Source organism: Macaca mulatta, chromosome 9 (assembly GCF_049350105.2).
Source record: "Macaca mulatta isolate MMU2019108-1 chromosome 9, T2T-MMU8v2.0, whole genome shotgun sequence".
Classification (NCBI taxonomy): domain Eukaryota; kingdom Metazoa; phylum Chordata; class Mammalia; order Primates; family Cercopithecidae; genus Macaca; species Macaca mulatta.
This window is the reverse complement of record NC_133414.1, coordinates 143,226,639-143,241,373: the sequence shown is the minus strand read 5'-3', so window position 1 is coordinate 143,241,373 and position 14,735 is coordinate 143,226,639. Positions and strand designations below refer to the sequence as shown.

The 14,735-nt window shown below is 50.4% G+C and overlaps 1 protein-coding gene across 1 annotated transcript in view; it reads left to right on the top strand.

Annotated features, from left to right (window-relative positions):
• Positions 1 to 14,735, top strand: part of TCERG1L (transcription elongation regulator 1 like) — a 232,632-nt gene that overhangs the window by 148,574 nt on the left and 69,323 nt on the right. The window contains exons 5-6 of the mRNA XM_028827020.2: positions 7,693 to 7,784; positions 11,395 to 11,483. Of these exons, the coding sequence (XP_028682853.2) occupies positions 7,693 to 7,784; positions 11,395 to 11,483 (181 nt within the window). The remainder of the gene's footprint in view (positions 1 to 7,692; positions 7,785 to 11,394; positions 11,484 to 14,735) is intronic.

Here is a 14,735-nt window from a genome sequence, read left to right as displayed (position 1 = left end):
AAGGTGGAGTTGCGTCTCAGTCCTGAGACCCCTTCTTGTGGAGGAAGCCACGCTCTGGTTCTCTGGTCTGAGCATTTTACAACCCTTTGTTCTTGCAAAGGGAAGTTCAGGATGTTAAAAATGGATGGAAAATTAATTCTCTGCAGCTTGTCAACTCTGTGAAATCACTACCTATGAAAAATTTAGGAGGACTCAGAAATGATTTGCTGTTTGTATGAAAATTATCTCCGTTTATAGTGGAGTTCAGTGAGGTGCTCTGGGATCTCAGGAGCCAGCCTTTGCTGGGGAACAGGCGGGTGAGAGGGAGAGGCAGGTGGAGCTGCAGCCGTGGGCCTTGCTCATAGCCCAGCCCCCACCGGGGGACCTCTGGAGCCCTGGCTGACCTGAGTCGTCTCCAACTGCACAGCAACCCAGCCAGCTGGCATCCTCCTGGCCTACTGAGCAGGACCCGGGAAGACCTGCACCGGCTTCAAGGAGGCTCCCAGGGAAATGGCCCCACTGTGGGGTTTCAGCATGTGCGGCTGGGCTTCATGCTGGGCTCATCCTGTGTGCCGGGCTGTGGTGCTCTGTCAGAGGTGCCCCCGCCCTCCTGCCCCAGTGCTGGCAGCCCCCAGTGCTGTCCTCCTGAGGCGGCAGCAGGCATCTGACTGTGGCCTTATATTCTGGGCAGGTGAGCAGGTCTGTGCAGCACACACTAAGGGGGATCGAGGCCACCACCTATACATCCCCTGGTGAGATGTGGGGATGGACCAGAGAACCCTGGCTCTTCCGGAAACCTAGGGAGTACCTGCCACTCCGACTCCAGCCCCTCCTGTGGCAGTCAAAAGCCCTGTTGGGGGAGGGGCTTCTTGAGGGGTTTGCTCCACTACCCCCTCCCTCCTTCCCAGTCCTGAGCTACCAGGGGGAGCGACAGGTAGCTGCACAGTCTCCCCTTTCACCAGCTCCTCACCAGTGGGATTTGGCTTTCCTGACATCATCTGGAGGACACTGTGCCAGGTTCTGTCTAGAGGGGCAGGCCCTGGAGAAGGGGTTTTAAAAAGACACCTCCAGGCCGTGCCTCTGTGCTCCCAGCTGCCACCAACGTTCCCTGCATGACATGGCACCCCTTCCATTCAAGTGCCCCTCCGACCCCTGGGCTTCTCTTGTTTTTAACCCCTGAAATCTGTGTCTCTCCTCCTTCCGCCTTCCTCCGGGGCTGGCAGCTCTTGTGAATCTGGCACTCAGCATGAAGACCGAACGCAGGCACCTTCTCAGGGACAGGGTTCCCTTAGATGCTTTGATTCTCATTGAAGAGGCCGACTCGGAAAATCAATGCCGTCACCACGCCTCATGTAGGACCATATACAACGGGCCCTGAGCGTGTCATTTTTATTATCTTCAGCATAAATTGTATTTTCCCCTTATTTTATTATCAAATTCTTCAAAGGAGCTCAGTACCAGTTAAATAGATAATTTCTACCCTCCCTACTGGGTTACTTTATAATCTAGAAAATGCTCACCTAATCTGCTTTTCTCAGTTGTAAAAAGAGATCATTGTGCCTACTTTATCTCAGCGTCTTGGAAATTATTTTAGAAAGGTGCTTCTAGGGAGGCAGTAGGCAAGATTAAAATATCATTCAGGCGGGCGCAGGGGCTCACGTCTGTAATCCCAGCACTTTGGGAGGCTGAGGTGGGCAGATCACCTGAGGTCAGGCGTTCGAGACCAGCCTGGCCAACATGATGAAACCCCATCTCTACTAAAAATACAAAAACTAGCCGGTTGTGGTGACACATGCCTGTAATCTCAGCTACTTGGGAGGCTGAGGCAGGAGAATCACTTGAAGGTTGCAGTGAACCCACTCCAGCCTGGATGACAGAGTGACACCCCTTCTCTAAATAAAAAATAAATAAATCAATCAATTCCTGATGCTTCATTCAATGTAAGAAGCATTTGCTGGTCTTCAGGTGTGTGATGACTACACGACATGCCATCGACTGGACCTGCGTCCTGGTGCCACCTTTGAGCTGAGGCCTGACCCCAGGTGATGATGATACCTTTGAGTCTTCACCTTCCGGGCAGTTGAGGAGAACAGGTGCCTCGGGCCTGGATTAATGACTTAAAAGCGCAATATGGAAAAGCTTCCAGGACCCTGACCCTAGGTCAGGCACAAGCAAACCCAGCTCCCCCTTCTTTCAGGGAAACATGGCGAATTGATTGCTGAGCTCCAAGAGTTTCTGAAGCTAAGTCTTGCCCAGGAGATAGGACACAGTTTTTCTTTCCACAGTTTTCTTTCTTTTATTTTTGTTTTTGTTTGTTTGTTTGTTTGTTTTTGTTTGAGATGGAGTCTTGCTCTGTCGCCCAGGCTGGAATGCAGTGGTGATCTCAGCTCACTGTCACCTTCGCCTCCCAGGTTCAAGCAATTCTCTGCTTCAGCCTCCTGAGTAGTTGGGATTACAGGTGCTTGCCACCACGCCCAGCTAATTTTTGTATTTTTATTAGAGACAGGGTTTCACCATCTTGGCCAGGCTGGTCTTGAACTCTTGACCTTGTGATCCATCCACCTCAGGCTTCCAAAGTGCTGGGACTACAGGTGTGAGCCACAGTGTCCGGCCTCCACACTTTTCTTAAAGAGATATTTCGTTGCCCCATTTGATTTCAAGGGGCTGGTGTTGAATACTTTTCTGCTGGACGCCCTCACCAATCCCTGCAGCCCTTAGAGAAAGGAGTGTCTAATTGCTCACAGTGCATCCTCTCACTTCTTCCCCACCAGCAAGGAGCGTTGTGCTGGATTGTGTAAGAGCAGTAAATACATGCTTGTCAGCTGACTGACGTGGGTGTTTTTAGCACAGCCTTTTTTGCTTCCTTCCAGACTTCCATGCGACCTTCTCAGTTCTCTTTGTCTCTCATCACTGCCAGGAGGGAAATTACATTGAAGGCCACTGGGGAGCACTTCACATCTCAGAGTTGGGTTTGATCAATAGAGGCATTGCACAGAAAGGTATTACCGCCATGCCTCTCTTGGAGGGTGGAAATGTATGGCATGCTCCCCGAAGTACTTCAGCGCCCATAGTCTTACAACTTGTTGATTTTCCTCCATAAACTAGTTCTCCCTGCCACTCAAGGGAGGATTTTATGACAATATCATCAGAGTTTGTGGAGAGGCCCAAAGCAAAGAGTACTTAAGCATCTCAGAGTGGACCCCGGAAGTGGCCCCCGGAGAGCCGTAGAATAAGCACTTCCACGGTGGAATGGCTGAGACGCAGACCCAGTTATGTGTGTGAGCCCCTGGTGCCACCCACGCACCTCCAAGGTACCTGCAAAATCAATGACTGTTAAAGAGTGCTGGTTATTAAGAAAAGTATTTAGGGCAAGGCACACACATTTGTCACAGGTATTCTGGGGGTATGTGTCTATGGTTAGGGGCTTTAAAATGATCATCAACAATATATTCTCCAAGAAGCACTCACGAGGAGCAGTGTAAATCCGTTTATCTCAAAAGCCAGACTTTAAGATCTGATTTTTACAAAGATCAACTGTTTTGAATATGAAAAATACCTTAATATGTTTTATCAAGGTAATGGGGAATAAACTAGGCAACGCTGTCCCTTTTTGAGAACAGTATTACGGGCTTACGCCCTCCTTGCGGGCTGCGTTTTCTTAACACAGTTTTTCACAATGCATATTTATTTACCTGCTCATAGAAGATACAGACACACATTTCAGCTACTGTGATTGCTGTGTGTTTTATAGGCACCTGCCATGTTGAAAACATAGAGTGTATGGCATAAAATTAACACACAAGCTCAGCTTTCCATGCACGACCCCTCCAGATTTCCTCCCTGGGACTTGCTCTTTGCTGTACTTTAGATAAAATTTAAAACAATTCATTTATGGCACATTCTTAGGTAGTAAAAAGCCATCCACTCATATCCAGTCAAAAAATAGGTCTCAGAGCAGTAGTGAGATATGTGGGGTGCAGTAGTGAGATATGTGGGGTGCAGTAGTGACATATGTGGGGTGTAGTAGTGAGATATGTGGGGTGCAGTAGTGAGATATGTGGGGTGCAGTATTGACATATGTGGAGAGTAGTAGTGAGATATGTGGGGTGCAGTAGTGAGATACGTGGAGAGCAGTAGTGAGATATGTGGGGTGCAGTAGTGAGATACGTGGAGAGCAGTAGTGAGATACATGGGGTGCAGTAGTGAGATACGTGGGGTGCAGTAGTGAGATACGTGGAGAGCAGTAGTGAGATATGTGGGGTGCAGTAGTGAGATATGTGGAGAGTAGTAGTGAGATATGTGGGGTGCAGTAGTGAGATATGTGGGGTGCAGTAGTGAGATATGTGGGGTGCAGTAGTGAGATACGTGGGGTGCAGTAGTGAGATACGTGGGGTGCAGTAATGAGATACATGGAGAGCAGTAGTGAGATATGTGGGGTGCAGTAGTGAGATACGTGGAGAGCAGTAGTGAGATACGTGGAGAGCAGTAGTGAGATACGTGGAGAGCAGTAGTGAGATACATGGGGTGCAGTAGTGAGATACGTGGGGTGCAGTAGTGAGATACGTGGAGAGCAGTAGTGAGATACGTGGGGTGCAGTAGTGAGATATGTGGGGTGCAGTAGTGAGATATGTGGGGTGCAGTAGTGACATATGTGGGGTGTAGTAGTGAGATATGTGGAGAGCAGTAGTGAGATATGTGGGGTGCAGTAGTGAGATATGTGGGGTGCAGTAGTGAGATATGTGGAGAGTAGTAGTGAGATACGTGGGGTGCAGTAGTGAGATACGTGGAGAGCAGTAGTGAGATACGTGGAGAGCAGTAGTGAGATACGTGGGGTGCAGTAGTGAGATACGTGGAGAGCAGTAGTGAGATATGTGGGGTGCAGTAGTGAGATATGTGGGGTGCAGTAGTGACATATGTGGGGTGCAATAGTGAGATATGTGGAGTGTTGGGTCATCCAATCACCAGGTTTAACTTCCTTCTTCCCGTCACTTGGGCCTGCTTTGTGTTGGGTCTGTGAGGGCAGGGGAAGGGTGGGCTCAGCTTCCTTTGTGTGCCCCCTTGTCCCTCAATCAGGGGGCTGCTTCTGGTGGCTGCAGGATGGAGGCAAAAGGACAGAGCCCCGGGTTTTTGACGAGGGTTCCCTAGGGCGTGGCTGTGTCCCCATCTACTAGCCCCTTTCTGTGGTGTAGAGGTAGTGACCCGCTAATCCCCTCTTGTAGATGAGGAGGCGGAGATGGGGTGGGGCAGGATGGCCCTGCAGGATCAGGACAGAGATCCAGTGTCCGGGCTGCTTGGTGACCACTGCACCTCGACAAGGAATGGCCTCTGGGAGTGATTCTTACAGAGTTCCGGAAATCTTAGTGCAATTCAGGGACCCTGCTTCTCTTCCTGAGTGACAGTAAAATATTTCCACTGCCCTGAAATCTTTTCTTGACTCGGGCTTGGTTACCCGGTTCAGTGAAAAGCCGATAGTCCCTTTCCCAAGGCCATCCTTGAAATAGACCCACGCACAGAGCTGCCAGGCCGGAGGGCGTCTCTTGGGGTGGTCATGGCTGTATGGGAGCCCTGTGGTCAGCCTTGGCAGGCCTCTTGTGAGGGAGAAGTGTGCCGTGTAGACTCTGTGTGGACACCCTCGTAGAGTGGCAATGATGGAGGAGGCCGGTGCCCTCAGGGATCCCTGCTCAGCCTGTTTGCCAGCAGCCTGCACTAAGGGCAGAACAGCCACCCAGCCCTGGGGAGAGCCTGCAGGCCAGGGCCCGGTGCAGAGTGACAGTGGTAGACAGGCTGGGCCTTCTTCCACCGGCTCACTGGATGGAGGGGAGCCGGGGGTAGAATGCTGTGCTTCTGCCTCGTCCGGACTCAGCACCTCCGGGGATGGGGCCTCTGGGCCACATCTAGACTGCCTCAGTGTTGCTGCCCCACATCTGAAATAAATCTACTAACTGACCCAACCCTAGCTAATAAGGGGCTTCCTCCCAAGGGCTCTGGGGAGGAATGCCTTGCAGACCACCTGGCTCTACAGCTTCAAGGCAGATGGGTGCCAATGCCCACGGACGGCGTGACTGCCGGCCCCATGCGGAGCTATGCAGTTCTCCTTCCAGGAGCTGCAGAGGGGCCCCAGTTTGCAGGGGTCAAGGAGGAAAGGCTAGAAGGTGGGGTGTGCCAGTGGGACCCCCAGTCTTGCCTTTCACTTCCTTCAAGCACAGACATGTGACTTGAAGGGGCCACGGGACATCCTTTCTATGTGTGTGTGCATATACGCTCCTGTGTGTTGTGTGCACACACGCATAAAGTGATTTACATGAATTCCCGACCCTCCCTTCTGCCAGGAAGGAACATACCCGGCCTCCCTGACTGCACTGTCTAGTCTGGAGCTCTGGATCAAGCTAAACAAATCTCTGCTTCCCAAGGGCCCTGCCCTGCACACGCATGAGACCCGGCCAGGGCTTTCCTTTGAGAACTTATCTATTGTTTTAGGTTGGTGTGTGGTTAGATGGTTTGGGTCCTTCTTTTTATTCTTGGTATTAAACAGTGCTCAACCTTGCTTTCCTGTTTTACCCTGAATCTACTTGCAAAATTTTGAGACTTAGATAGACACTTTTGGATAAGACAAAAATGGAACAGTTGTTGGGAATTTGCAGAATCCCTTCCTCCCCTGAAACAAGTACTTTTCAAAGTGCTGTGGATCTGGCCCCCTGGAAAAGCCAGGGCCCACCATGGTGGCCAGTAAGCCATGGTCACTCGTGGTGTGGTCTGCACAGAGCCCCTCCTGTCCCCTTGGCAGGGCCAGGACCAAGGGCAGCCCATCATGGCCACCAGCTGGCAGAGCCTCAGCAAGGCTGGTTCTTCTGTCCTACACTGGCCCTTTGTCCTTCTTGGGAAGGGCCTGTGTCCTATTCATCCGTGACTCAAGTGGCCCAGTTCACAGGGGGCAGGTTGACATCACTGGAGGAGGCTGCTGACTTCCCAGAGCACTGGGGGCCCCAGAATGTGAGAGAGCAGCCCCGAGACACTCACACGCCTGGGCACAGCACTCCCATCCTGGGCCCACTGGGCTGGGAGTGGTGAGAGCTGTCATGGCCTCACCCTGGTGATTGTCACCAGGTGGACAACAGCCAAGTCTTGGGCCACCCCGTTTTGGACTTGTTTCCTGCTTGTCCTTCTCCAAGAGGCTGAGTCCAGGACGGAGTGGACACTGCCTGAGTCCGGGACGGAGTGGACACTGCCTGAGTCCGGGACGGAGTGGACACTGCCTGAGTCCGGGACGGAGTGGACACTGCCTGAGTCCGGGACGGAGTGGACACTGCCTGAGTCCGGGACGGAGGGGACACTGCCTGAGTCCGGGACGGAGGGGACACTGCCTGAGTCCGGGACGGAGTGGACACTGCCTGAGTCCGGGACGGAGTGGACACTGCGGGGACACCAGGCACAGGAGAGGGATGCCAGGAGGTTGGGCCAGGGAGTCCAGGGGTGCATGTGTGTGCCCAGGCCTCTGGCCCCTGCAAACCCATCGTCAGGTGCATCCTCACTTTGGGATGAGAACTTTGTCACTAGACTTCAACCCAAGGACAGGGCAATGTCACTTTCCTGTGGAATGCACAGGGTCTACCGATCAATTCGAATCTTCAGGGCCACATTTGGTCTTTGATTGCTTAGGTTTTCCAAACTACTGTGACAAATGAAATGTTAACGACAGCTTCTTTGGCCCAACAGATACAAGGACAGAGCGGGGCCGAGTGGCCCGCCCACCTGCCCTGATGCTGCGGGCCCAGAAGAAGAGCCGGGCTGGGGACAAAGAAGACAAGGTCAGTTTCGGGGCTCATGTGTGTGTTAAAGACACAAAACCCTGGGTGTGGAGATCCAGGGCCAGGACACCCTCATGCTTGTTTGCTATACGGTGTTTGTGAAATGACTGACATCTGCTGTGTGAAGCAACAGGACCTGGCACTGAAGGGGCCAGGTGAGGCCTGGAGAGCAGGGATGCAGCCCTTGCTGGTCCTGCCAGATCTGGGTCTAGAGCTCCCTGGGGGACCCTGTTGGGAAAGGCTTTGGCTTCCATTTGAACTTTGTCCATTTTCAGAAGGAAGAGAAGACACACAAGTTAGTCAAACTCAGACAGCACTTAGGCAAGAGGAAAGAAAAGCCAACGCTCTCATCCTAATTTCAGGTCTTTCTCTTCACTGGTTTGCCAAATGGCGTTTTAAAGACTGACCAGGACAGTGCATTTGAAGCATTTCATGTTTTTAATAGTACAGTCCTTCCTCTCAATAACCCAAGGGAGTCACTTTTATTACTGCATTTCAAAATCACAAATCACACTTAATTTGCTCTCATCTGTCAAATACACTGAAGATGCTGGTGGGACTCAGTTACTTGTCAACGTTCTCTCTTACTTCACCTTTCCAAGGTATTTCTCTGCCTGAAGTCACACTGCGAGCTTTCTGTTCTCCCTGGTTTTGCTTCCGTGTCTCCTCTGAGTTCTTGCAGGATGTAGTCGCCCTGTTGTTCACGTCTCCTCCTCAGTCATCGGTGCGGGTGTTCAGTGGTGAAAATTGATCACACATGTTAGTGCAAATTAAACTTTTGCCCTCTGAGGTATGATTTTTCCGATTTTTCCAGATTAACATCCAGGCCAGAATTACATGTTAATTACACAGATAGCCTTTCTAGTGCCTTAAATAACTCCTTTCTCCATCACGCAGTTCTTCGAGTCTAATTCACTTTTATGAATTCAGCGTGGGACAAGAGTTTTATACCATGATTAGCTGTTTTTATCGCCAACAGGAAATCATAACCAGCATGCATCTCATGGAGAAGACCTCGGTAATTAGCAGTAGAGAACCCCAGCCTTGCCAAATTTAAACGTTAGTCCCCATCACAAATTACATCCTACTCTATTTGCTTGAATAATTAGCTGAGGTAATCTACCACTCACAGACTTCTTGGTGAGTTTCTGTTGTTCAATTAACTTCATAATGAAGTCCCCCCTAGTTTTTCTAATTGGATTGGTAATATAAGCTCTAGTCTTAATATATATTTTTTGAGACAAGTGTTTCTGAATGCTCCGTTATGGCAATTAGTTATCCTGACCTTATTTTCTCACAAGAAACGAAGGTTTTTCGTGCTACTAGAAAATCTATAAAAATTTTATTCGTAAACTTACAAACTTAAGGATAATGTTATAATATACATTACAAATCATGTGTAAAATACCAAAATGCCAGGATGAACGTACATGAAACAGACCACTCCTTTCTTCCTGTAGTCCCTTGCATGATGTTCGAGAAGATGCCCTTCCCAGGTTCACCCTCACGCTGGAGACCGTGCAAGATGCTTCTGGCTGAGCGCTTTAATCTCCGTGTTTCTTGTCCTCCCTTCTGGGCTGGCATCTCTCAACATGGGCCACTCACTCTGGATAACTCGGTCACCAAGACACAACTTCACTCTGTTTTCCATGGTTTTACCAAACTGTCACATTAGAGAGACTTACTCGTTTGGGCTTTATCTCACCATTGTCTCTTATAGACCCTCGAGATTCTTTTAATTTTTGTTCTAATCTTATGTTTCTGTGCCTCCGTAATTTAGCACTTTCCTTCCTAAGCACTCTGTTTGAAAGCAGCTGACATAGTGCAGATGGGCCCTGGCCCAGCGCAGCCCTCAGGGACCCACATGTGCTGGGCTTTGCCACAGCATCCGCAGCCTCCTAAGCATGGCTGATGTTGCACTGGGAGCTCCCCAGGAGGACTTTGGAGCATTGACTTCATTTAGTTTTGGTTGGTCGAATGGTTAATCATCTTCCCACCTCCACTACCTCATAAAGTACCAATATCAACAACGGTAGAAACAGAGATGCTAAACTTTTAGGATGATTTGCCATTTTTTTGATGAATCGAGTATTCTAATTACACCTGACATTCTCAGCTCAGAACCAGATTGCTGCTTTGAATAAGGCGTTGGTATCTTTTAATCCCACCTAATTTTCCCAGAGAGAGGACATAATCTATCAGAGCATTCGAAGTTTGAGATTAAAACCATGGAAACAGCTGGAAGAGGAAAAAAGGAAAAAGTTTCTCACATGAGAATTTATTATACTTCATGTGAATTCATTTCTTTCTTACAGCCTTCGAAGATTGTGCTGATACCTCCTTATTTTTTTTTTTTATTTCTCTTTGTGATATATGGTTCTACCGGCAAGAATTTGGTTCTTTCTGCCCAGTAAGATCTGCTGTCTGTCATACATCAATATGGCTAAAGGAATTCATCTGAATTGTGGGCCTCTGTTTATGTGAGAGTTATGATGGACCGTATTTTTAAATCTCAAGCAACTTTTATTTTTCTCCAAATTTTATTCCTAGTGAATACTGATCAAGTGTCCCAACCATAGCTTATTTTTCTCTCTTTTTAATTTTAGGACATAAATCTTCATTTTATTCTAGGTGATAAATTTTCTTTCTTTCTTTCTTTCTTTTTTTTTTTTTTTTTTTTTTTGAGACAGAGTCTCACTCTGTCATCCAGGCTGGAGTGCAGTAGTGGCACGATCTCGGCTCACTGCAACCTCCGCCTCCCAGGTTCAAGCGATTCTCCCGCCTCAGTCTTCCGAGTACCTGGGACTACAGGTGCGCACACCACACCCAGCTAATTTTTGTATTTTTAGTAAAGACGGGGTTTCACCATGTTGGTCAGGATGATCTGGATCTCTTGACCTCATGATCTGCCCACCTCAGCCTCCCAAAGTGCTGGGATTACAGGCGTGAGCCACTGCGCCCGGCATTTCAAACATTCTTATTTCTTAATGGAAACGTGGACCAACCAAGCATCAGAATCAGAATCATCCCCAGGATGCAAAACAGCCCCCATGAGCCCTGCCCCCAGCTGGATGGTCAGGAAAGGCGGGAGCCTGGGAAGGAACCGCACTCTGTGTGGCAGAGTCATTATTGAGGAATATGGGTTTGTTGCTTCCTCCTGACTTAATGGGACCAGGATGTGGCAACCCCAGCTTTGAGGCTCTCTGCCACTAAATGCTGTTGTTTTCATGGCACAGTGACTCCCACTGCCGGGTCAGCTCATTTCTGGGGATGAAGCCAGTGAGATTTTCTGTCCCAAAGACATCAGACCTCAGATGCCCTCTCTTGGCTGCCTCTGACCATCTCTGCTTCTGGAAAAGCAGGCAGCTTAGACAGCTTGGGACAATGAGGGGTGCCTTTGTCCGGGTGATTCTACCCAGGCTGCTCTGCACTGATTCCGTGTTCCTGGCAGAACCTCCCAGCCCAGGCACTGCTGTGCTGAGGTCATTATCTCGGGGCTACTATAAGCAGCCTGCCTGCAGGAGATTTGTTTATTCCTCCCTTCCGTGCTTGTAATTGAAGATGAGTGTTTAAAATTAAAAGTCGCTCTCCTGTCTCCTTCTGTTGAAAGGAACCTCCACCGATGCTGGGGGGAGGAGAGGACAGCACAGCCAGAGGCAACAGGCCAGTGGCCTCCACCCCAGTGCCCGGATCCCCCTGGTAAGACACCCCAAAGCCCAAGAGCCACTAGCAATGGCGTTGTCTGGTCCTGGCATTTGTCCGATGTCACCAAAGAGACACTGCATGTTTCTCAGGCATCCTGTGCCTTAAAAAAATGAGCTTGCAGCTCCTGGCAGGTATAATTCTGCACTGTGGTCACATTCTGCAGAAAGAAAAACATAGCATTTAAGTGGTGAACTATCCTGCTCTGATCTATTTGTGCATATGTATTAAAATGATAATGCTGTTGCATGTCTATCAGCGAAAGGCAGTGGCTGAAGAAAGTGTAGCATGCCTTACACTTCAAAAGATCTGTTTTCCCTCCACTCCAAGAAGAATCGTAACCGAATGGCTATTAATTAAAGACGTGGCTGTTCTCTCTGTCGCCCTGCGTGGCTGCCTGCTCTCGGAGTATGCCACGCTCCAGACACCCTCCACGAGGGAGCCACAGTCTTTGGTTTTTTAAAATGCCCTTTTATAATGGAGTCATTTGGAAGCAGAATAAAAGGTTATTACAGTAAAAATTAAGTTTAAAGCCTGAAGATGAGAGTGCAGTATACAGCTGGGAGGAACAGCTAATTTAAAGAACAGAAATAGCAACCACTTGTGTCAGCTCAATGTGCCAGCCAGGTACAGAAAGCAGCCAGCTAAGGAGCGCAGGGCCCCTACCAGCCTTGCAGAGTGAGTGAGCATGTCCCTGATGACCGGGCCTGCTGTGCTGTCCCCTGACCCTCTGATTTTTAGGGTGAACTTGGTTCCAATCTGGACAAACTGGCACCCCTGCCTTGTATGCCATGGTCAGTGTCGGTGGCGGGCACCCAGCGCCTCCAGCCTTCCATTTGTAGCTAAAGCTCCTCTGCACCCTGGGAGTGCCTCGGGATAAGGCCTCCTTGTACTAATATTGTGCTGTTTTCCAACCACCCATTCTCCAACCCTTACAATTTAAGTCAATTCTGATGCTAATTAGTGGGAGTTAGTGTCAAACCCCACAGGCTGGGGCTCAGTCCCTCAGGCTGCCCTGCTTTAGACATTGGCTGCAAATGGGGTCCCCCAGCTGCCCATACATCTGCCCAGCTGACCACAGATTTGGGGTTCCCATGACTTCCTCTCCACTTCAGTGGTGATTTGCTAGGACAACTCGCAGAACTCAGGAAGCACTTTAGTTGGCATTACATTTGTCTTATCAAGGATACCATTCAGGAGCAGCCAGTGGAAGCAGTGCTCAGGGTAAGGTATGGACCTGACTGAGCTTCTGGGCCTCCCCCGAGCCACCCTCCCAGTGCTGCAGCGTTCACCAGCCTGGTGCAGCTCGGAACCTCATTGTTTTAGAACTTTAGCAGAGATGTAACTACATAGGCATGACTGATGAAATCATCGGCCAAGTGAGAGGACTCAGAGGGTTGGGCAGGGCCGAAGGTGGCAACCGTTTGGTCACGCGGTTGGTGTCTCTGGAGACCAGCACCCTCCCTGAAGCTACTCAGGCGTCCTGAAATCATTTCCTTTGTGCAGCCTCAGGCATGGTCAGGGACTTGTCCTTGCTCAGGAAATTCGAAGAGTTTGGGAAGCTCTGTGTCAGGAATCATCTGGAACAAAGACCATATACATCCCTGTGCTGCTTAACGACAGGGCTATGTTCTGGAAACGCATCCTCGGGCAGTGGCATCTGACATCCTTTTGTGCACATCACAGGGTACTCTCACACGGGCCTGGTGGCATGGACTCCCGCAAGCCCAGGCTGCATGGCGTAGTCCGTGGCTCCCAGGCTGCAGACCGTGTGGTGCTGACTGCATGGAGGCAGTTGTGACACAGTGGTGGAGATGTGTGTGTCTAAACACATCCCAACGTAGAGAGGGTATGGTAAAATTCGGTATTATAATCGGACGGGACCACCATGGTATGTGTTGTCGGTCTGTGGCTGAAAGAAATGTCACTGTGCGGCACATGACTGCACGTCCATTTGACGATGCCACAAACTGTTTGAGAGCTTCTACAAGCAAACTCTCCGATGTCTCCAAGGCAGGCAAACTGCTGCACACTGCACTGCGGGATTGGGAAACATTCCCCGAGACCCTGTGGAATCCTCACACAGCTTCCGCCAGGCTCCCCTGGGGGGTTGCAGGGATCCAGAAGACTTGACCTTGAGCACTAGAGCCTTCTCACTGTGAAAGCTGCGGCTTTCCTCTCCAGCGATATTGTGTTACCATGAGCAAGGCTTCGTGGGATCCAGCAAATCAGAACGGTTCCCTGGCTGCTGCACTCCCCTCCCAGTCGTGGGTCTTTGCCGATGAATCGTCGATAGGTAGGGGAGTCTGTTGGTTGCTGTGTGATCACACCTGAAAGCACACTATCCCTGCGGCAGTAGAGGTTCGGCACAGGAGCAGAACGAGGGAGCTTGGTCCACATGGGAGGGCGGACCCCACGCAGGACGAGGACTTAGCGGGTCCTCGTGGGTTTCTGAGCGTGGAGCAGCTAAGCCCGGGGTACTTGCAGATGAGGGAATGAATGGGGGGTGCTGGGGATGGGAGGTAAGGGCGGCTGCGGTCAGAGGGAGTGGCGGGGTGTAGGGCCACGGGCTTGAGGAAAGGTAGGTGAGGACTTGGGCCTGGGATCACAGAGGAAGGACGGCCAAGGTCCCACGGGACCTACAGGCCTTCCTGGTCTGCACAGTGACTGGTGCCACTACGGCGGAGGTGCAGTGTGGGTTCCTGGCCATGTCATCTTTAACTGGCAAGCATGAGGGCAAGAGGGAAATATCCAAGGAGCCCCAGGGGGCGCCTCCTGTGTTACAAGAGGAGCGAACACCTGCGAGTGGACGGAGAAGCTTCACGCTGGGAGCACACTGCTTGAATCAGATCTAGGCTTTGCCTGCTGGGACCTGTGCAGTATCATAGAAGGATGGAGAGGTAGCTGATGCTTCACTGCATGTCTCGTTTCATGTTTAGTCTAACCTCAGCCCCACCTGAATGGAGAGAGAGCCTAGGCTTGTTTGAGCAGCTGTTGGAATACGGATGTATTGGCAGACCGCCATCAGACCTCAGAGAGTGGGTTGGCACATATCCTTAAAAGTGGAGGCACCCTCGACATTGCAGAGTGAGGGGGTCACTCCAGATCTCAACTTCTCCCGTGGCCGTGTGCTCTGTCAAGGAGGGCTTTGTGTGCCTCGTGATGTGACATCCTCACTCATGTCAGCATGATGCACACAGGCCTGGGAACAGCACTCTCTCCTCACACTGCAACCTGCGTCTAGGAAAA